Source organism: Bufo bufo, chromosome 2 (genome assembly GCF_905171765.1).
Source record: "Bufo bufo chromosome 2, aBufBuf1.1, whole genome shotgun sequence".
Lineage (NCBI taxonomy): Eukaryota > Metazoa > Chordata > Amphibia > Anura > Bufonidae > Bufo > Bufo bufo.
In genome coordinates, this window is record NC_053390.1 from 356,863,471 (window position 1) to 356,887,227 (window position 23,757).

The 23,757-nt window shown below is 44.1% G+C and overlaps 1 protein-coding gene across 1 annotated transcript in view; it reads left to right on the forward strand.

The window, feature by feature from the left end:
- KCNV2 (potassium voltage-gated channel modifier subfamily V member 2) overlaps positions 1-9,592 on the forward strand; it is a 52,207-nt gene extending 42,615 nt beyond the window's left edge. The window contains exon 4 of the mRNA XM_040419756.1: positions 9,314-9,592. Coding sequence (XP_040275690.1) covers positions 9,314-9,592 — 279 coding nt within the window. The remainder of the gene's footprint in view (positions 1-9,313) is intronic.
- The last annotated feature ends 14,165 nt before the right edge of the window (positions 9,593-23,757 follow it).

The window sequence follows — 23,757 nt, forward strand, 5'->3', positions numbered from 1 at the left end:
TTTTGCTTTGATTACTGCTTTGCACACTCTTGCCATTCTCTTGATGAGCTTCAAGAGGTAATCACCTGAAATGGTCTTCCAACAGTCTTGAAGGAGTTCCCAGAGATGCTTAACACTTGTTGGCCCTTTTGCCTTCACTCTGCGGTCCAGCTCACCCCAAACCATCTCCATTGGGTTCAGGTCCGGTGACTGTGGAGGCCAGGTCATCTGGCACAGCACCCCATCACTCTCCTTCATGGTCAAATAGCCCTTACTTTCAAAGTTTTCCCAATTTTTCAGCTGACTGACTGACCTTCATTTCTTAAAGTAATGATGGCCACTCGTTTTTCTTTACTTAGCTGCTTTTTTCTTGCCATAATACAAATTCGACACATTTTCAGTTGTTTCACACTTGTTTGCTATGTATATAATTCCACATGTGTTAATTCATAGTTTTGATGCCTTCAGTGTGAATCTACAATTGTCATAGCCATGAAAATAAAGAAAACTCTTTGAATGAGAAAGTGTGTCCAAACTTTTGGTCTGTACTGTATGTGGAATCAGCTGACGAGGGTGTAAAAGGAGTGCGCTTCTTCTCTTCTTCTTGGCTCTAACATTGACCTGTAAGGCTGAGTTCATACTTGAGTTATTTGGTCAGTTTTGGTCCCAAGACTGCCCAAATAAGTGAAGTGTGCAGTGATTCTAAGAGCGACGCCTGACATCTGCATGTCATACTGACTCACATTATTGTTTCGCTACCACAGCAGACTCCCTATGTGTGTTACTGCAAGGTACAGTGTTCTACACCACTATACAGGCTCTCTGCAGCCAGGAAATAGCAGTTTTTTTTTATGCGAATCGCCGCAAATAAATTTGGATTAAAGCAATTTTTTTTAAAAAAATTAGGCGAACTGGCCAAATCGAATTTTGGAAAAATTCGCTAATCTCTAAATATAAGCCACTTACTAATGTATTGCGATTGTCCATATTGCCTCCTTTGTTGTCTGGATACATTATTCCATTCGCATTATACACAGTTTGTTACCATGGTTACAACCACCCTGCAATCCATTAGCAGTGGCTGTGCTTGCACACAATAGGAAAAAGTGCTGGCCTCTCTGGTGACCAGGATCGTGGGAGCTCACATAGGATACTACTTTTTCCTATAGTGTGCAAGCACGGCCACCACTGATGGATTGCAGGGTGGTCATAACCATGGAAACGAACAGTGTATAATGTGATGGAAAAATGAATCCAGACAGCAAAGGAAGCAATATGGACAATCACAATACATTAGTAAGTGCCTTGTATTAAGTTTATCTACATAATAAAGGCTATTTGCTGAAGAGACAACCCCTTTAAAAGATGGAGCTCTCCAATGAGCTAAGTGCAGCTGTTTAAGCTTTAGGCTGAGAAGCATCTCTGAATATACTGATTAGGGTTAGCTTATATTTTTGACACAATTTTAAGCCAGGAGTACTCTTTTCATTTTGAATGTAAAGAGAGTGGATTAGTGTGGCATGTTATTGACCTTTGTTTCCCCTACCCTCTCTTTTGCACAAAATGTGTCAAGCAAATCAGTGCTTGCTGTAAGCGTGATTAGAAGAGCTGATTTTGTAGCTATCTTTAATAAAGAAGATGCAATGATTTCTATATCAAAGAATATTAATAAAATCTCTAAAATAATGTAATCCTGAATGCATCCCTGTGTTGTACCTTTGTGTACTGCTAGGAATTGCATGCAACTTGTATAAAACAAAAATGTATTCATAAATATAAATATATATAGGTTTCTAAGTTTAGTGTCCCTTTAAATTGGGATCACCATACTTTCACAAAGACCTCCTGCACATGACTGTATGGCCACCTTGCCTGTGTTACGGACCGCAAACAGCCGTTATGCACAAGATACGGTGAAAGATAGGACTTGTCCTATCTTTTGTGGTGCGGAGGCACGGACACGGAATCCCACAGAAATACATGGAAGCCCTTCCTCCTATCTTTCACCGTATCATGCAGATCGTGGACCTATTAACCGCCTCCGGACCGCGTTCCGGAGGCGACAGCTGCAGGCAGAGTCACGCATATACGCGTCATCTCGCGTACCTGTGTGCGCGCACCTGTGTGCGCGCGTTCACAGGATCGGAAGGTGAGCGAGTGGATCTACAGCCGGCCAGCGGCGATCGTTCGCTGGCAGGCTGTAGATGCGATTTTTTTAACCCCTAACAGGTATATTAGACGCTGTTTTGATAACAGCGTCTAATATACCTGCTACCTGGTCCTCTGGTGGTCCCTTTTGCTTGGATCGACCACCAGAGGACACAGGCAGCTCAGTAATAAGTAGCACCAAACACCACTACACTACACCCCCACCGTCACTTATTAACCCCTGATCACCCCATATAGACTTCCTGATCACCCCCCTGTCATTGATCACCCCCCTGTCACTGATCATTCCCCTGTAAGGCTCCATTCAGACGTCCGTATGTTTTTTACGGATCCACGGATCGGATCCGCAAAACACATACGGACGTCTGAATGGAGTCTTACAGGGGGGTGATCAATGACAGGGGGGTGATCCCCCATATAGACTCCCTGATCACCCCCCTGTCATTGATCACCCCCCTGTAAGGCTCCATTCAGACGGCCATATGTTTTTTACGTATCCACGGAAACATGGATCGGATGCGCAAAACACATATGGACGTCTGAATGGAGCCTTACAGGGGGGTGATCACCCTATATAGACTCCCTGATCACCCCCCTGTCATTGATCACCCTCCTGTCATTGATCACCCCCCTGTAAGGCTTCATTCAGAGGTCCATATGTTTTTTACGGATCCACGGATACATGGATCGGATCCGCAAAACACATACGGATGTCTGAATGGAGCCTTACAGGGGGGTGATCACCCCATATAGACTCCCTGATCACCCCTCTGTCATTGATCACCCCCCTGTAAGGCTCCATTCAGACGTCCATATGTTTTTTTACGTATCCACGGATACATGGATCGGATCCGCAAAACACATACGGACGTCTGAATAGAGCCTTACAGGGGGGTGATCACCCCATATAGACTCTCTGATCACCCCCCTGTCATTGATCACCCCCTTGTAAGGCTGGCTCCATTCAGAGGTCCGTATGTGTTTTGCGGATCCATGGATCGGATTCGCAAAACACATACGGACGTCTGAATGGAGCCTTACAGGGGGGGGGTGATCAATGACAGGGGGTGATCAATGACAGGGGGGGTGATCAGGGAGTCTATATGGGGTGATCACCCCCCTGTCATTGATCACCCCCCTGTAAGGCTCCATTCAGACGTCCGTATGTGTTTTGCGGATCCGATCCATGTATCCGTGGATCCGTAAAAAACATATGGACGTCTGAATGGAGTCTTTCAGGGGGTGATCAATGACAGGGGGGTGATCACCCCATATACACTCCCTGATCACCCCCCTGTCATTGATCACCCCCCTGTAAGGCTCCATTCAGACATTTTTTTGGCCCAAGTTAGCGGAAATTGTTTTTTTTTGTTTTTTTTCTTACAAAGTCTCATATTCCACTAACTTGTGTCAAAAAATAAAATCTCACATGAACTCACCATACCCGTCACGGAATCCAAATGCGTAAATTTTTTTAGACATTTATATTCCAGACTTCTTCTCACGCTTTAGGGCCCCTAAAATGCCAGGGCAGTATAAATACCCCACATGTGACCCCATTTCGGAAAGAAGATACCCCAAGGTATTCCGTGAGGGGCATATTGAGTCCATGAAAGATTGAAATTTTTGTCCCAAGTTAGCGGAAAGGGAGACTTTGTGAGAAAAAAATAAATAAATCAATTTCCGCTAACTTGTGCCAAAAAAAATAAATTTAGATGAACTCGCCATGCCCCTCATTGAATACCTTGGGGTGTCTTCTTTCCAAAATGGGGTCACATGTGGGGTATTTATACTGCCTTGGCATTTTAGGGGCCCTAAAGCGTGAGAAGAAGTCTGGGTTCCAAATGTCTAGAAATGCCCTCCTAAAAGGAATTTGGGCCCCTTTGCGCATCTAGGCTGCAAAAAAGTGTCACACATGTGGTATCACCGTACTCAGGAGAAGTTGGGCAATGTGTTTTGGGGTGTCATTTCACATATACCCATGCTGGGTGAGAGAAATATCTTAGTCAAATGCCAACTTTGTATAAAAAAAAATGGGAAAAGTTGTCTTTTGCCGAGATATTTCTCTCACCCAGCATGGGTATATGTAAAATGACACCCCAAAACACATTGCCCAACTTCTCCTGAGTACGGCGATACCACATGTGTGACACTTTTTTGCAGCCTAGGTGGGAAAAGGGGCCCACATTCCAAAGAGTACCTTTAGGATTTCACAGGTCATTTTTTACACATTTTGATTTCAAACTACTTCCCACACATTAGGGCCCCTAAATTGCCAGGGCAGTATAACTACCCCACAAGTGACCCCATTTTGGAAAGAAGACACCCCAAGGTATTTCGTGATGGGCATAGTGAGTTTTTATTTTTTGTCACAAGTTAGTGGAATATGAGACTTTGTAAGAAAAAAAACAAAAAAAACATAATTTTCCGCTAACTTGGGACAAAAAATAAAAAGTTCTATGAACTCACTATGCCCATCAGCGAATACCTTAGGGTGTCTACTTTTCCGAAATGGGGTTATTTGTGGGATTTTTCTACTGTCTGGGCATTGTAGAACCTCAGGAAACATGACAGGTGCTCAGAAAGTCAGAGCTGCTTCAAAAAGCGGAAATTCACATTTTTGTACCATAGTTTGTAAACGCTATAGCTTTCACCCAAACTATTTTTTTTTTTACCCAAACATTTTTTTTTAATCAAAGATATGTAGAACAATAAATTTAGAGAAAAATGTATATATGGATGTCGTTTTTTTAAAAAAAATTTACAACTGAAAGTGAAAAATTTCATTTTTTTGCAAAAAAAAATAAAAATCGGTAAATTTTGATTAATAACAAAAAAAGTTAAAATGTCAGCAGCAATGAAATACCACCAAATGAAAGCTCTATTAGTGAGAAGGAGGTAAAATTCATTTGGGTGGTAAGTTGCATGACCGAGCAATAAACGGTGAAAGTAGTGTAGTGCTGAAGTGTAAAAAGTGGCCTGGTCATTAAGGGTGTTTAAGCTAGGGGGGGCTGAGGTGGTTAAAGTCAATGGGTCTGCACCGTGATGCAGGAGGCCTTAAAGTCAGTAATAGACAAAATCTGGGTTAAATGGATAGAATGGAATTTACAGTAGAGCTGTTAACTCAGAACAGCGAGTCACAGATACAACTATATGAAAATGTTGGTTTTCCAGTATTTTCCTGACCAGCTCTCAAAGTAAATAAAATAGCTTTATGACTTACTGAATTTCCATTTACATGATCATGTTTAAAGTGTATTTCCAAGTAACTAATTTAATAACCATCTACCTAAAGGCCCTTTTACATTTTGCAATTTTGCAATTTGCAGGCGATCATTGGGAACCGAATGTTCCTAATAATTGCCTAATTGTTGAGCGGAGACGATAGCTAAATTTACATGTAGCAATCATCTCCTCTGTATGGGGCAACTGAGATTGCTTGTAATGATACAGATCCATTGTTTAAGGGTTCCTGTTTACACACAGGGAAATAGCTATAGGGGGTGTAGGGGTAGCAGTCGGTATTGGGCCTAGGAGCCTGGGGGGGCCCCAAACACCCTAGTGCCTCATAAGAAGACACCAGTATTATAGAAAGTGTATGCTGGGAGGGCTCTGTTATAGATGTTGCACTGGGGCCCAGAATCTTCAAGTTACACCTCTGGCTGGAGGGAAGGGGCTAGGTCAAGAATTCCACATTGGGGCAGGAGGGTAAATGGGGGGTGCTGGTTCAATTTTTGCCTCAGGCAGCAGGTAAGCTATGTGCTCCCCTTTGCCAAAAAGCACTGAGGGAATGGGGGCCCAATTCTTGCACCAGGGCCCATGAGCCTTTAGCTATGCCCCTGTTTACACAGAGTGATGTTGTCACTGTAGGGAGTGGGGGAAACTCCATACTGTATAATGAGGAGCAGATGGGATAGCAACTAGGCCTGGAAGCTGGGATAAGGGATCAGGTCCCCTCCTAGAGCTTCCCTAATCCTCGCCCTGACTCCTAACTGTATGAGCTCATACCCAGGAACCTTGGGCCCTGAGTCGCCCTGATAATCCCTGGAATAGAAGCAGGGGTAAGACGACCTGTTCTTCCAAGACACGGAAGAACAGGAGTCTCAACCAGCCTAGATACAAGGAAGAAAAAGGCAGTGAACAGCCACTAGACCGGCAGGTAAGAGCCCAGAAACAAGCACTTACCTGCCGCTGCAAACAAAGATGACTGGACCCCATGCAACAGTACTGGAACCCGTTCACCCAACAGGAAACAGCACAAAACAACAAACACAGAATCCAGCAAACCAGAAACTGCCTGGACCCCCATGCAGACAGGATGCATGGCGGCACCAGGCAGACCTGCTCACTGACTTGTGGTTCCCCCTCCGGGGAACCCTGAGGGAAGCCCTCTTCCAAAGGCACAGATAGACAGGGGAATGTCTAGCAAACATGGACAACAAACACCACCAGACATGTAACAACAACCAGACATGTAACACCAACCCTAACATAAACAAAACTAAACATATAAACGGGATAGGTAGGGAAGGTGATATCGGGGAGACAGCGATGTCCCACTAGGTGGCCCATAAGGACTGGGCAGATGTAACACCCAGGAAAGAAGCACCAACAAAGGCTGGAGTACAACTCCCTCCATCCTGGAAGCAACAGGCTAATAAACCCCTAGTGGCCACACCCAGCCAGGTAGTTAACCCCTTTAGGCACTAGACAGGGAAGGAACAAGGGAATCAGGAGCAGTACACACACTTGCGGAACAAACACCACGTTGCCCCAGGCAACCAGCATGCACGGCAAACAACACCGAGACCGTGACAGATGTGCTGCCAGCGAATAATGATTTTATGTGGCGTACAAACAGTGGGACCACCCGATGAATGAGTGTTTGCTCGTTCATTGGGTGATCACTGGAACCTTTACCCAGGTAAGTAGAAGCAGCACACAACGGTATCCCAGAGCTTGTATGTGGAATGCAGCAGCTGTATCAAACACCACGGATCCCACGTGGACACAGAGCATTTGAAGAAAAAGATGTTACAGCAGCATCTCCAACGATCTCCTTTATTGTGGCATTTCAAAGCATATGTGCAAATAGACGATGCAACGTTTAAACAAAAACAGTGTCAGGCAGCTGCTGCCAAGGCCAATAAGATAATGGGTTGCATCAAAAGGGGCATAGATGCCCGTGATGAGAACATATTCCTACTACTTTACAAATCATTAGTCAGACCACACATGGAGAACTGTGTACAGTTCTGAGCTCCAGTGAACAAAGCAGACATAGCAGAGCTGGAGAGGGTCCAGAGGAGGGCAACTAAAGTAATAACTGGAATGGGGCAACTACAGTACTACAGTACCCTGAAAGATTATCAAAATTAGGGTTATTCACGTTAGAAAAAAGACGACTGAGGGGAGATCTAATTACTATGTATAAATATATCAGGGGTCAGTACAGAGATCTATCCCATCAACTATTTATCCCCAGGACTGTGACTGTGACGAGGGGACACTCTCTGCGTCTGGAGGAAAGAAGGTTTGTACACAAACATAGAAGAGGATTCTTTACGGTAAGAGCAGTGAGACTATGGAACTCTCTGCCTGAGGAGGTGGTGATGGTGAGTACAATAAAGGAATTCAGGAGGGGCCAGGATGTATTTCTAGAGCATGCATCCTCAAACTGCGGCCCTCCAGCTGTTGTAAAACTACAACTCCCACAATGCCCTGCTGTAGGCTGATACCTGTAGGCTGTTCGGGCATGCTGGGAGTTGTAGTTTTGCAACAGCTGGAGGGCCGCAGTTTGAGGATGCCTGTTCTAGAGTGTAATAATATTACAGGCTATAGCTACTAGAGAGGGGTCGTTGATCCAGGGAGTTATTCTGATTGCCTGATTGGAGTCGGGAAGGAATTTTTTATTCCCCTAAAGTGAGGAAAATTGGCTTCTACCTCACAGGGTTTTTTTGCCTTCCTCTGGATCAACTTGCAGGATAACAGGCCGAACTGGATGGACAAATGTCTTTTTTCGGCCTTATGTACTATGTTACTATGTTACTAATGTACATCCATTGGTTCCACATATAAATAGTAAAATAATTATACTGCCCCCATACATGTGTATAAAGAGGAGTACTCGAGTTCAATGTTGCAGGGATCGATTAGAGTACTCCTCTTTATACACATGTATAGATTTTATATGATTTTGTATGTACATGTAACAAATGATTTTAATGTGTATTACTGAGATTCACATCGTGTTGGTTTTCACTTACTGTAATCTATGACAATTTTTTAAACTATAGCAGCTGATCGCACCACAGTGTACCACAAGGGTCGCTCCAGCTGTTATTACTATATGGATTGTGCGTTCTTTTTCTCTCTTTTTTTGAGGGATCTGATTGCACTAGTAACTAGCGAGTGTTGTGTCCTTGGCAACATGATGCGGCGTAATGTCAGGCGAGTGGGAGGAACGAGCTGTTCGCAACACATGGGTCAGGTGACCATGATGACGTCTAGTGATGCGGAGATATGGACATGTGATTGCGAACGAGATCTCGCTGATTCCCGCGATGCTAGACCCGCGCGATGTTGCCATGCACACACAGGACGCTTTGCAGTCAGACATGCGCAGTAGCGCTTGATGGACGCCAACATGCAGCTGGAATGTATTGCGACGTGATTATTCCTTTGAGGTAAGAACTCTACTATGCAAAGCAAGCATTGGGATTTCTGCCCCATGGGATGTCTTTGCTTGGGGAATAGTTATCTACCCACACACTGATGATTGGAATGGATTGTTGGGGTCGGTATAAGTATTTTACTATTTATATGTGGAACCAATGGATGTACATTGTATGCTTGACAAAGGCTGAGGATAGCCGAAACGTTGCATTGTCTATTTGCACATATGCTTTGAAATACCACAATAAAGGAGATCGTTGGAGATGCTGCTGCAACATCTTTTTCTTCAATGGCACCTTTACCCAGTTATCAGGAACAAGTGTTCATATGCTAATCCACGACAATTGCCAGATCCTCAGCCCAAAAGGGCCTTTACCTGTTAAGAAACAGTGTGAAAGACAAATAAACTATATGTCATTTCGTGACAATGCATTCCCTTTAATCACTATAAATAACACAAATAACATAACCATTTGTTTTGTCTTCACAGGTCAGCATCTCTACAGTAGGATATGGAGACACCTACCCAGAAACCCCCCTTGGCCGGATTTTTGCTTTCTTATGCATAGCTTTTGGGATCATTTTAAATGGGATGCCTATTTCTATTCTGTATAATAAATTTTCAGATTATTACAGCAAACTAAAATCATATGAATATACCACCATTCGGAAGAAAAGAGGAAAAGTTGATTTTACAGGTCGAGCGATGAAGAAGATCTCAGAATATTATACAGGAGTGCCAACACAATTTATCCCAGAACACCACTAACACTGTCCAAGAAAAAACTAGCATATTTGGAATTTCATCCATGAAAAAATACTAAATTTATACTACATCAAATTGCTACAAAATGTAGTAAAAATTCATATTTTTACAGTACCTGCTCATACTTAAAGGAGTATTCCCATCTCAGACAATGAGGGCATATCACTAGGATATGCCCCCATTGTGTGACAGGTGCGGGTCCCACCTCTTGGACCCACACCTACACCGAGAACGGATCCCTGAAAGTTGTGGAGGGCACACTGCGCATGCGCAGCCGCCCTCCATTAATTTCTACAGGGCCGCCAAAAATAGCCAACCGCTGGCTTGGCAATTTCCGTCGGCCCCACAGAAGTGAGTGGGAGTGGTGGCCACGCAAGCATGGTGCGCTCCCATTCACTTCTATGGGGGGGATCGCTTGGCGGTGGCCGGACCCTGGAAAACCTGGGGTCCTCTGACCACCACCTTCCCTGTTCCGTTCTCGGTGTAGGGACCTGCATCTATCAGACAATGGGGGTATATCCTAGCAATATGCCCCCATTGTCCGAGATGGAAATACCCCTTTAAGGCAGTATTACACCTGCCGACTTTTCGGCAGATGATCGTTAGCTGCTGCCGATTGCCCGATGAACGAGCATGCTTAAAAATCATCTTTTGCTGGCGGCAGATTGTGCTGTCTAATTACAATCCACAGCCAGCAAACCACTATCATCATGAAGGCGAGCGATGGCATAAAAATTGCTCCTGCCCATGCTGCGGAGGAGATCACTGCATGTAACAGCAGAACTCTCCTCCGTTAGCTAGCGGGCAATTGCAGGAGGGAAAGCTTCCCTCCTGACAATTGATTGCTCAATTGGCCTGTGTAATACAGGGTTTAAGGGCTCTTTACACAGGCCAAGAATTAAACAGATCATCGCTAACAAACGTTCATAGTAATGCTCATTAGCGATGATCTAGCAATGTAAATGAACATTCATCAGGTAATTGGATCACTTGTGCAGCACAAAAAATCCTTGTTTCCCAGTGGCAGATCACGCTGTGCAAACAAGTCTGTATGGGGAAGAGCGATGACCTTAGCGATCAATCCTCCCCATACTCTGGAGGAGATCACTGCATGTAAATGCACCGGTCTCCTCCGCTAGTGATCAGCAAATTGTTGGTAAGAAATGCTTCCTTTCAGACAATCTCTTTGTACATCGCCCCGTGTAAAGGGACCTTTAGTGTTCGCCATTATAGGTATTCTTATCTATGGACTACATTCCAAAGTAAATACTGTAACCACTACATTTCTTCATGTGTCACTATTTTGGGCTCCGATATATGCAGCGTATACAATCCAGTGGAATACATAGATCTTTTTTTGCAGTGGGCAACTTCATAAAGAAAGAGAATAGACTAAGGCCTGTATTACACCAACAGATTATCTGACCAATTACACAGACAGATCTTTTGTTATACACACCAACTATTGGTCTGATTGGTCAGATAATCTGCTGGTGTAATACAGTCCTAAGCTTTTCTATACATAAAAAAGAATATCCTTATGGTATTCATTGGGTCTATACTGGTCTATGAGCCCATTTGTCATATGTGCCAGGAGCATTTCCCAGCACATAGGCATACTCTATTCATGAAGCCTAGTGTGAACATAGCCTTAGGCTTCATGCACGTGACTGTATTTTTCATTTGTGTATTATTCACATTTTTTGTGTATAGCACACTGACCTATTCATCTCAATGGGACTATGCACGCATCAATGTTTTTTGTATAGCTGTTTTTCCGTTCCGCAAATTACCGTATTTTTTGCCCTATAAGACGCACTTTTTGTCCCCAAAAGTGGGAGGAAAATGGCAGTGCGTCTTATGGGGCGAAGGCTGCCATTTTTACACTGATACACACACCAGCCGCGCTGTGCAGCTTGCGGTCGGCGGTGTATCAGTGAGGAGGGGCTGGGGGCCGGCCTTTCGTTTTGTAATGGCAGCGGGGCCCGATGCAGTCACTGTATTCTATTGCACCGGGCCCCGCTCACTGTACTAATGGTATCTACTGTAACTGCAGGCAGGCAATGGTTAACTATAGATATGTTCGATCCAGCAGCCTGTACTTACGTTCATAGCAGGCTGGAGGGCAGGAGGCTGGGCGGGCGGGCGGGCACTGGCAGTGTAACTTTCTAAGTCACGTGCCTGCTCCGCCCACTTTATGAATGAAGCAGGCGGCGCAGGCACATGACGTAGGAAGTTATGCTGCCAGTGCCCGCCCAGCCTCCAGCCTGCTATGATCGTAAGTACAGGCTGCTGGATCGAACATATCTATAGTTAACCATTGCCTGCCTGCAGTTACAGTAGATACCATTAGTACAGTGAGCGGGGCCCGGTGCAATAGAATACAATTACTGCACTGGGCCCCCGCTGCCATTTAAAAATAGTGTAGATGCCAGCCCCCACCCCCTGTATTGAGGGTCATTCACAGTGGCTGACACTGTTATGGGGGGGATCTGGGGATGTCAAATAGCATAAGATGCTATTTATCGGTCATCCACAGATCCCCCCATAGCAGAGTCATGCCATCCACAGAGGCCCCCATAACAGTGTCAGCCACAGACCCCCATAACAGTGCCATCGACAGACCCCCATAATAGTGTCATTCACAGGCTACCATTAGTTCAAAGCCCACCAAAAGCACACCTTTTGGTTCAAAATATATATTTTTTATTTCCCTCCTCAAAAACCTAGGTGCGTCTTATGGGCCGGTGCGTCTTGTAGGGCGAAAAATACGGTATCTTGTCCATATTGCTGACCAGAATAGTCATTTCTATTGGCCAGGTGATAACCATAAGAAATGCACATATCTGTATTTTCAAACCCATTTTTTGGACACAGCCAAGTGCATGACGCCTCAGAATATTGCAGTCATCTATTTTAATGCAGTTTCTACAATTGTACATTAGAGAGAAGCGTCATGTTGCCCCATTATCGGTCCATGTACAACATTACACCCATAAAATGCATTAACACAAGACAAAAAAAAAAGAAAGAAAATTAAAGATTCAATTAATTTACAGTAATGTGGAGAAAATAAATTCATCAAATACTCTATAATAAAAATGTTATATTAATTTTAAAAATCTTTTTGGCTTTAAACATTTATAGCAGTGGAACATAAATCTGCAACCTTCATGGCACGCTTGTACTTGCAGTAGGGAAAATGTTTGAGAGAGATATGAGAATAACAAGAATGTTATCAGCATACTTCCCTAAGGTTACTTTCACACTCGCGTTTGGTGCGGATCCGTCATGGATCTGCACAAACGCTTCCGTTCAGAACGGATCCGTTTGTATTATCTGTAACATAGCCAAAACAGATCCGTCTTGAACACCATTAAAAGTCAATGGAGGACAGATCCGTTTTCTATTGTGCCAGATTGTGTCAGTGAAAAAGTTTTCCTCCACTTCGTCAGGCAGACACCAAAACGCTGCAGGCAGTGTTTTGGTGTCCACCTCCAAAGCGGAGGGCCTAATTATAAAGCCCTAAAGATATGGAGGTAAAAAAAGGATAAGCAGCACTACAAATTCCAACATGGGAAAAAGAATACCGTTAGTAAGAGCGGTGGTGCTCGCAGATAGAGATCCCGGCCAAGGGTCCCATCATCAGGAAAAAATATACAAAAATCCGCAGCACTCCTCCATTGATGAAAAAATCTGGTCTTTTATTAAACCAGCAGCATAACTACAGCGACGTTTCGACCACCTCTGCTTAATAAAGACCAGAGGTGGTCGAAACGTCGCTGTAGTTATGCTGCTGGTTTAATAAAAGACCAGATTTTTTAATCAATGGAGGAGTGCTGCGGATTTTTGTAGTCACTACATGTTCTATCAGATGGTGTATATCGGACTCAGTTCTCCCCTACAAGTGCTGAAAACAGTGACTATTAGATCAGTGGGGGTCCTACTGCTGTGAACACGACTTATCACGAGAATGGGGGCCCCGTACCCCCTGCAGTCTCCTGAAATAAACAGGGCAGCTGGTCGCACATGCACCTGGATGCTCCATTAATTTCTATGGGAGTTCTGGAGATAGAGTGCAGTGCTCGGCTGTCTCCAGAATTCCCATAGAAATTAATGGCCGCATGCGTCCCCAACCAGCCTCTTTGTTCATTTCAGGGGGCTGCAGGGCTACGGGGCCCCCTTTCTCGTGATCGGTGCGGTTCCTTATCCTGTGTATAGGGGATAACTTCAAACAACCAGAATACCACTTTAAGGCTCTTCTTTGCAAAGTACACAATGGAGTAGATTTATCAAAACTAGTGCTAAGAAAAACTAGCGTAGTTGCCCATAGCAACAAGATTCCACCTTTTATTGGTTGCTATGGGCAACTAAGCCAGTTTTGATAAAACTCCCTCAGTATGTTAACCAAGGAAGGATGCATCATGTAAACTAGGACTCATGGAATACATTTCTCCACTGTCTCTCTATATGAAGCATTACTGGACTTTCCACTTTAGTTTAAGGGCTGGGTTCACATCACGTGAGCCACTATAAACCTATACTATTCACATCACGTTTTTGCCTTACGTTTAACATATCCCTTGGGGAGAAAAATGGAAGCAAAAGCATAGTATACCAACCTTTTCCATCCTGCAGAATCCAGCAAAAAAATAAATAAAAAAAATATACAGTACAGACCAAAAGTTTGGACACACCTTCTCATTCAAAGAGTTTTCTTTATTTTCATGACTATGAAGGTATCAAAACTATGAATTAACACATGTGGAATTATATACATAATAAACAAGTGTGAAACAACTGAAAATATGTCATATTCTAGGTTCTTCAAAGTAGCCACCTTTTGCTTTGATTACTGCTTTGCACACTCTTGGCATTCTCTTGATGAGCTTCAAGAGGTAGTCCCCTGAAATGGTCTTCCAACAGTCTTGAAGGAGTTCCCAGAGATGCTTAGCACTTGTTGGCCCTTTTGCCTTCACTCTGCGGTCCAGCTCACCCCAAACCATCTCGATTGGGTTCAGGTCCGGTGACTGTGGAGGCCAGGTCATCTGGCGCAGCACCCCATCAGTCTCCTTCATGGTCAAATAGCCCTTACTTTCAAAGTTTTCCCAATTTTTCGGCTGACGGACTGACCTTCATTTCTTAAAGTAATGATGGCCACTCGTTTTTCTTTACTTAGCTGCTTTTTTCTTGCCATAATACAAATTCTAACAGTCTATTCAGTAGGACTATCAGCTGTGTATCCACCTGACTTCTCCTCAAAGCAACTGATGGTCCCAACCCCATTTATAAGGCAAGAAATCCCACTTATTAAACCTGACAGGGCACACCTGTGAAGTGAAAACCATTTCAGGGGACTACCTCTTGAAGCTCATCAAGAGAATGCCAAAAGTGTGCAAAGCAGTAATCAAAGCAAAAGGTGGCTACTTTGAAGAACCTAGAATATGACATATTTACCTAGAATATGACATATTTTCTGTTGTTTCACACTTGTTTGTTATGTATATAATTCCACATGTGTTAATTCATAGTTTTGATGCCTTCATAGTCATGAACATAAAGAAAACTTTTTGAATGAGAAGGTGTGTCCAAACTTTTGGTCTGTACTGTATATATATGTTTTTTTTATGTAGTATTTTTTTTTTTACAATGGAATTATATGGCGATGGATGCCACTGTATGACATTTGTCCAAGGCATTCATTTAACATATACGGTTTTTGTATACATTAAATGTAACACAAAAATGTGATGCGAGTGTAGAACGGACAGGACTGAACACTGACACATTAAAGTCAGTGGACCAATTCATATAGTTGGTGCATTCGAGGAAATGGCAGCATGTTCTATATTCATACATTTTTCATGCAGGACTGGCCTATTCTAGTTAATGGGCCAATGAAAACGACTGACAGCACACAGACGCCATTCACGTGCGGGCTGTTTTTCACTGATGGCTGGTAGGATATGCTTGGTGGGCGTTACTCTGTTTTTTTCACTGTGGCCATACACCCTACAGGGAAATTTCCTGGTTGGCTGATGCCCATGGTTCTGCCGAAGAGCTCCTCACTGCCATTGACCAGATACTTAACGATCTGATACTCTCAAGCAGTAATTAAGGGCTCATGCACACAGCCGTTGCACTTGAATGGGTCCGCAATCCGGAAGGTGCAGTGCGGAACAAGCACTACGAAGTGCTTCCGTGGGTCTTCTTTCCGTGCCTCTGCACCGCGAAAAAATAGAACATGTCCTATTTTTTTGCGGTGCGGACGGATCACGCACCCATTCAAGTTTAATTCGTCTGTATCCGTCTGAGAAATCTACACAGATGGTGCCCATGCATTGGGAACAACAAATTGTGGTCCCCAATGCACGGACCGTCAGAGCAACGGTCATGTGTATGAACCCTAACATTGGGAGCATCTGTAGCACCAGTGGTGCCCTCTCCTAGGGCAACACCCTACGCCCAGATACAATACCTCAATATAGAAAAGGAGAATTGGAGGGCACTCAAATATCTGGAAATCACAAAGGACTTCAATCTATTATGGTAAAAAAAAACTATTCTTTAATAGTAAAAAAAAGCAAATTGTATGTAAGACTTATAGGGCCTATAAACTCACATATGGAAAAAGATGTCATGGCAAAGTACTTATTCGCGTAGTATCTGTCATAACATGATTATACAGTTGCTCCTATTTAAGATCCGATAAGGAGCAGTGATCAACACATAGAATATAGTCTGGAATGAGATAATGCAGTAACTCCATGCATTAAGACCATTACTATATTGTGTGGATCAATGGTCTGCATCAGTAGCTGAATACAACAAAATAGAATAAAATAGCAAAAAAAAAGCAAGGGAATAGGGTAAAAAATATAAGGGAATATGGTAAAAAATAAAAAAATGCAGCAGTGTTCTGTTTATAAAATTGTACTTCAATAGGCAATGTTCCAAGTAGAGAAATATATTCTGGACAAGGGGTACAATATCAGATGAATCCTCCTCACTTAACACAGTAAATTGTCATATGTTCCTCTTATATTTGCATAGATTAACTTGGAGAAATAATAGTTGCTGCTTTAGGTTTTAGTTATAAGTTCAATGTCTCTTTGTATAGTTATGTATGGTTATATTCCCGTTACTTTTTCAATGGTATTAATAGACATATGTAGTGGTGGTTACATTACCCATCCGTCGGCCTGGAGTTTATATGCGAGATGGGCAGACTTGATACCACGTGGGATGCCACGTGTGAAGCCGGTATAGAGCTACAACCAGAGGCTGCTGCGATACACATCTGGCATATAAACTACAGGCCGACGGATCGGTAATGTAGCCACCACTACATATGTCTATTAATACCATTGAAAAAGTAACGGGAATATAACCATACATAACTATAGCTAAAGCAACAACTATTATTTCTCCAAGTTAATCTATGCAAATATAAGAGGAACATATGACAATTTACCATGTCTACTTTCACACCTGCGTTAGGTGCGGATCCGTCTGGTATCTGCACAGACGGATCCGCACCTATAATGCAAACGCTTGTATCAGTTTGCATTACCATGAACATGATAATGCAAACGGATCCGTTTTGACTTACACTGAAAGTCAATGGGGGACGGATCCGTTTTCAATTGCACCATATTGTGTCAGTAAAAATGGATCCGTCCCCATTGACTCCGTTTGGCACCGCATCGCCAGGCGGACACCAAAAAGCGTTTTGGTGTCCCCCTCCAGAGCAGAATGGAGGCTGAACGGAGCCAAACTGATGCATTCTGAACAGATACTTATCCACTCAGAATGCATTGGGGCTGAACTGATCCGTTTTGGGCCGCTTGTGAGAGCCCTGAAACGGATCTCACAGGTGGACCCAGAAACGCCAGTGTGAAAGTAGCCTTTAAGTGAGGAGGATTATACTCCCACCTGATCTTCATCTGATATTGTACCCCTTGTCCAGAATATATTTCTCTACTTGGAACATTGCCTATTGATGTACAATTTTATAAACAGAACACTGCTGCATTTTTATATTTTTTTACCCTATTCTCTTGCTTTTTTTTGCTATTTTATTCTATTTTGATGTATTCAGCAACTGACGCAGACCATTGATCCACACAATATAGTAATGGTCTTAATGCATGGAGTTACTGCATTATCTCATTCCAGACTATATTAGGCTACTTTCACACTAGCGTTCGGAGCGGATCCGTCTGATGTTTCATCAGACGGATCCGCTCCGATAATGCAGACGTTTGCATCCGTTCAGAACGGATCCGTCTGCATTATAACTTAGAAAATTTTCTAAGTCTGAAAGTAGCCTGAGCGGATCCGTTCAGACTTTACATTGAAAGTCAATGGGGGACGGATCCGCTTGAAGATTGAGCCATATGGTGTCATCTTCAAGCGGATCCGTCCCCATTGACTTCCATTATAAGTCTGGACGGATCCGCTCACCTCCGCATGGCCAGGCGGACACCTGAACGCTGCAAGCAGCGTTCAGGTGTCTGCTCACTGAGAATGCATTAGGGCCGGACGGCTGCGTTCAGGGCCGCTTGTGAGCCCCTTCAAACGGAGCTCACGAGCGGACACCTGAACACAGGTGTGAAAGTAGCCTTATATGTGTTGACAGATACTACGCGAATAAGTACTTTGCCATGACACTTACCTTTTTCCATATGTGAGTTTATAGGCACTATAAGTTTTATGTACAATTTATTTTTTTTACAATTAAAGAATAGATTTTTTTTTTACCATAATAGATTAAAGCCCTTTGTGATTTCCAGATATTTGAGTGCCCTCCAATTGTTATTTCAATATTTTTTGTTTTATATCTATAAAACACATTTGTCCAGAAAAATATGTATCAAAACTGGTTGCCCATGGCAACCAATCAAATTCCACCTTTCATTTTTCAGACGTTCTTGGGAAAATGAAAGGATAAATTTGATTTGTTGCTATGAGCAGCTAAGCCAGTTTTAATAAATCTCAACCTATATGTTTAGTTAAGACACAACTGCAATAAAGGCCACCAGTCCATTTTAAAGGGTTTCTATCACTTCGTATGACATATTTAGGTGTCAGACACTAGCGATCCGCTAGTGTCTGCTCTGCCCAACCATCCTAATATGATAGGTTTTGGGGCAGCCGTTTTGCTAAAATAAGAACTTATATCTATATGCTAATGAGCCTCTAGGTGCTATGGGGGCGTCATTAGCACCTAGAGGCTCCGTCTACCTTCATAAACTGTCGCCGCCCAGCGCGTCCCTCCAGCCCGCCCATCTCCTGCTGAATGCGATCCTCTCCATGCGCGTCTCTGTTCTGCGCATGCGCAATGAATGTCTGACCGCTTCCCTGCTCAGACATCTCCACTGCGCCTGCGCCGATGACATCATAGTGCTCCGAGGAACAGGCACAGTGGAGATGTCTGAGCAGGGAAGCGGTCAGACATTCATTGCGCATGCGCAGAACAGAGACGCGCATGGAGAGGATCGCATTCAGCAGGAGATGGGCGGGCTGGAGGGACGCGCTCGGCGGCGACAGTTTATGAAGGTAGACGGAGCCTCTAGGTGCTAATGACGCCCCCATAGCACCTAGAGGCTCATTAGCATATAGATATAAGTTGTTATTTTAGCAAAACGGCTGCCCCAAAGCCTATCATATTAGGATGGTTTGTTAGAGCAGACACTAGCAGATCGCTAGTGTCTGACACCTAAATATGTCATACGAAGTGATAGAAACCCTTTAATTACCGTACGTGTGTGACCTATTCAAGCAGCAAGGGAGACGTGTGACTGGCTCAGGGCACAGAAGTGCTGCCACCACACCAGGGAAAGTCTGCCCACTTAGCAAGCAGGAAGAAATTTCTGCTTATAGAAACCGGCACAGGGAATTAAAAAGATTGGACGATTTAAGTTATAGCTACAGTTCACACAGGACATTATTATACATTTTATATCTGAATGTGGACATTAGTGTAACAAGCGTGATATTGAAGCTTACATTTGGCATTTCATATCTCTATGTGTATAACATCTATATCTATGCACAAGTTCATCAACTGGTTTACTTCAAGACAACTTCATGTTACTGCACAACCAAACAGGGCGATCTCCTGGGACATCCTTCGGAATCACTTCTACATCTTTCCTTAAAAACACAATTGTTTTCTTCCAAAAATACACTGTACATACGTGTAAGGGGGCTATTTCAAGGTCTGCAAACATCCTCACAGCAAGTGGTGTTGAGACTTCAGGTGTTTCCTTGGGAGATCACAGGAGATTCTGTTTGTCAGAATATATTCATCTCATCCTTGGATATGGGGGTTGACATGCGAGTTACAATCACAGGAAATAAGTTAGTGCCTAGCAGAAGGTGCGAGCACTGCTTCACAATCCTAGTCTAGACCACTAGGTAGTGTTACATGTGGGGCTGTTACGGTCCAGTGTTTGATGTAAATACATCTCAAGTGTCCCTCATTTACAGGGACAGTCCCTACTTTAATTCACACTCTCCCCCTCTTTGATTCTTAGGGCTCATGCACACGACCGTATGTATTTTGCGGTCCGCAAAACACGGATCTGCAAAAAAATACAGATGACGTCTGTGTGCATTCCATATTTTGCGGAACGGAACAGCCGGCCCCAATAGAACAGTCCTTGTGCATGAGCGCTTAGAGGGTTATTCCGGTAGGCAAAAGTTATCCCCTATCTACAGTTCAAAGCACATATGTGAACCCAGCCTTCGACCATGAATCTAGACACATTGGATGTAAATACCCTCAAATAAAGCTAACAGACTGCAGGTAAAGCACATCTTGTTCGTTTCATTTCAAATCCATTGTGGTGGGGTATAGAGCCAAAAATGTTAGAATTGTGTCGATGTCCCAATATTTATGGACCTGACTGTATAATGTTAATGTGTAGCACATTGATCCCTTTATGTCCTCAACATGAAGAGCAGTCTAATATCCTTGTGGAACCTGCTGCCATTCCATCAGTAATGCAAGTGAAAGGGGCATTTTATACCCCAATCTCATTCTCCAGGGAAAAAACTGGAACAATGAACAAGTTGTAGGTTTTAATTTCCACAGAATGTACATTCTTGTTGCGAATTCCATATTGAAAAGCTGCGGATTAGCTGCATTAAATTACAATGGGTGTAATCCATTTGCAGGGCCATTCTGTGACAAAAATCTAAGTTTCAGCCTAAGATTTTTGCAAACAAACAAACTACAGCTGGATTTGCCTATACAGCTCATACGATAGGGCTGCAAGGTGAGATCTTGCAAGTGGAGCTTCTCAAGGAGCAGGCTAAAGGTTCGCCAGACTGACCACCTATCTTTTGGCTTACTTTGTGCCAAAATTGGTTGCAGTTTTGGGGCTCAATGTCCCAATTCATGCCCAGTCCCATTCCCCATACCTGACAACTGTGGTGCAAAAAGACTTTGTAATTGTGGTGCATGGCATGTTCATGAAAATTTTTGATAATTTTCATTAGTAAATATAATCCAAGTTCAGATTGGCCATAGACTCTACAGGAAAATTTCCCGGTGGGCCGCCTTAGCCCTCCTCATGACTGCCAACCAGGTAAGTAATGATCTGTCTCTCCCAGAGTTACCACTAAGGACATCAAGTAGTTATGTACCTGTCCAGCAGCCACAGATGCCCCCAGATTCCTGAATTCAGCTTTTTTTTGCCATCCTGAGGCAACTGGAGTAGGGGGATAGAATGTGGCAGCTGACGCTGGACACCACAGAAGGGAAGCATATTAGGAGGTATTTTGTGCCAGTGGGGCATTATTTTGATGCTACCGGGGCAGTTTATTGTGTTGCACTAAAGCAGGGATGCCCAACCAGTGGCACTCCAGCTGTTGCAAAACTACAACTCCCAGCACGCCCGGACAGCCTACAGCTAGCAGCCAACAGGAGGGCAGTTGTAGTTTTACAACAGCTGGAGGGCCGCAGGTTGAGCATCCCTGCACTAAAGTATTTGGCTCTGCTGGCGTGGTTTTTTGTGCCGAGATATGGTATTGCTGGCTCCACCTACTTGTGTTGGCCCTGCCTTCTGTCAATTTGGACCTGTCTACAACATGGGGCCACTTATTTATTTATTTTTTTCAGAACCACGTTAAGGTCCCAGTCCACCCCTGTCTGTGCACGCAAATAAAGACTAGCATTAGTGATGATAGAGCATGCTCGGCCGAACACCTGTTCGGTTAGAGCATCTCGATGCTTAGCACATGGCGGTACTCAGCCGAGTACCCCATGTGCTCGAGCGCCGTGCTCGAGTCTCCTCCCCGCACGTTTCTTGGCTGCATAGCAGCCAATAAACATGCAGGTAAGTACTGCCCTCACTGTAATGCCAATAGCCATGTTGGCTACTGACATTACAGTAATTAGCTGGCCGGAACGCGTCATCGGGTGCTATATAGCACCCGATGACGCATGTTCGGCTCATTCGTAGTCAGGGAGAGCTAAGCACAAAAAGGGACAGAGAGTGTAGGGAGTGTAATAGGAAGATTTTTATACAAATAATTTTCCTGTCGGCTGTTGTGCGACGTGAGAACGCGCTGGAACTCCACATTCCACAAGTTGGCCAGGCTTTGTGAGCAGCAGAGGGCAGTAGTGGAATACCAGCTGCAACATGGTCGTCGCCTTTCCAGTCAGCGTCCGCTATTCACAAGCAAGGAGTGGGCATGGATGTCTGACCTCTGTGAGGTTTTAAGAAACTTTGAGAAATCAACACAGATGGTGAGCAGCGATAATGCTATTATCAGCGTAACCATCCCACTTCTGTGTCTACTCAAATGCTCATTGCTCACAATTAAGGGACGACTGTTTGCATGTGGAAGAGGTGGAAATGGGGGAAGACATTACACAGGGTGATAGCCAGACCACCCTCTGTTCATTTTCTCAGCGCAAATTGGATTATGAAGAGGAGGAGGAGCAGGAGACGGTTGCCTCCACTACAGAGGGTAGTGCCCATGGAAGTTTAATTCCATCTGTTCAGCGTGGGTGGGCAGAAGAGGAGGAAGAGGATGAGGAGATTGAGAGTGATCCTCCTGATGACGACAGCGAAGTCTTGCCTGTTGGTACTCTGGCACACATGGCTGACTTCATGTTAGGCTGCCTTTCCCACGACACGTGCGTTATATGCACTTTGGACAACACAGATTACTGGTTGTTCACTCTTCTCGACCCCCGCTACAAAGAGAACTTCTCATCTCTCATTCCTCTGGTGGAGAGGACGAACAAAACGGTGCAATACCAGAAGATCCATGTTGAAAAATTGCTCCAAAAATTTCCATCTGACAACTCTGGTGACAGAGACCGTAGTTCCTTGGCCAACCGAGGAGGGGAGACAAGGGGAATACATAGTAGTTCCAACAGAGGCAGAGCAACACTCTCCAAAGCCTGGGACAGTTTCATGACACCCCGCCAGCACCCTCACCCTGATGCGTGGCCTAGTGTCACAAGGAGGTAAAAGTTTTGGAAGATGGTGGAGTACATAGCAGACCGAGTCAGCGTCCTCAATGATCCCTCAGTGCCTTACAACTACTGGGTGTCCAAGCTGGACATGTGGCACGAACTGGCAAATGACGCCTTGGAGGTGCTGGCCTGCCCTGCCGCCAGCGTTTAGTCTGAGCGGGTATTTAGTGCTGCTGGTGGCATTATAACAGATAAGCGTATCCGCCTGTCAACTGAAAATGCTGACAGGTTGACGGTTATAAAAATGAACAAGGCCTGGATTGACCATGACTTCTCGACTCCACCAGAGGAAAGCTGATGAACATCAAGGCACTTTAAATGTGTTGCTTATAATGTACTGAATACACTGTATCCTCATGCACCCCTTCCACCACAAACAAGGGTATATGGTTGAATCTTCCTTTTCTCATCCTCCTTCTCCTCTTCCATCATATCAACACATGCTTATTCGTCGCATATAATGCCCTTCGCATGTAATGTTTTACAGGGTCAGCTCAGCTGCAGGCCCTCACGTATAATTTTTTGGAGGGTCAGCTCACCAGCAGGCCCTCGCAGATAATGTTTTACAGGGTCCGCTCACCAGCAGGCCCTCGCATATAATGTTCTACAGGGTCCGCTCACCAGCAGGCCCTCGCATATAATGTTATAGAGGGTCAGTTCAGCAGCAGGC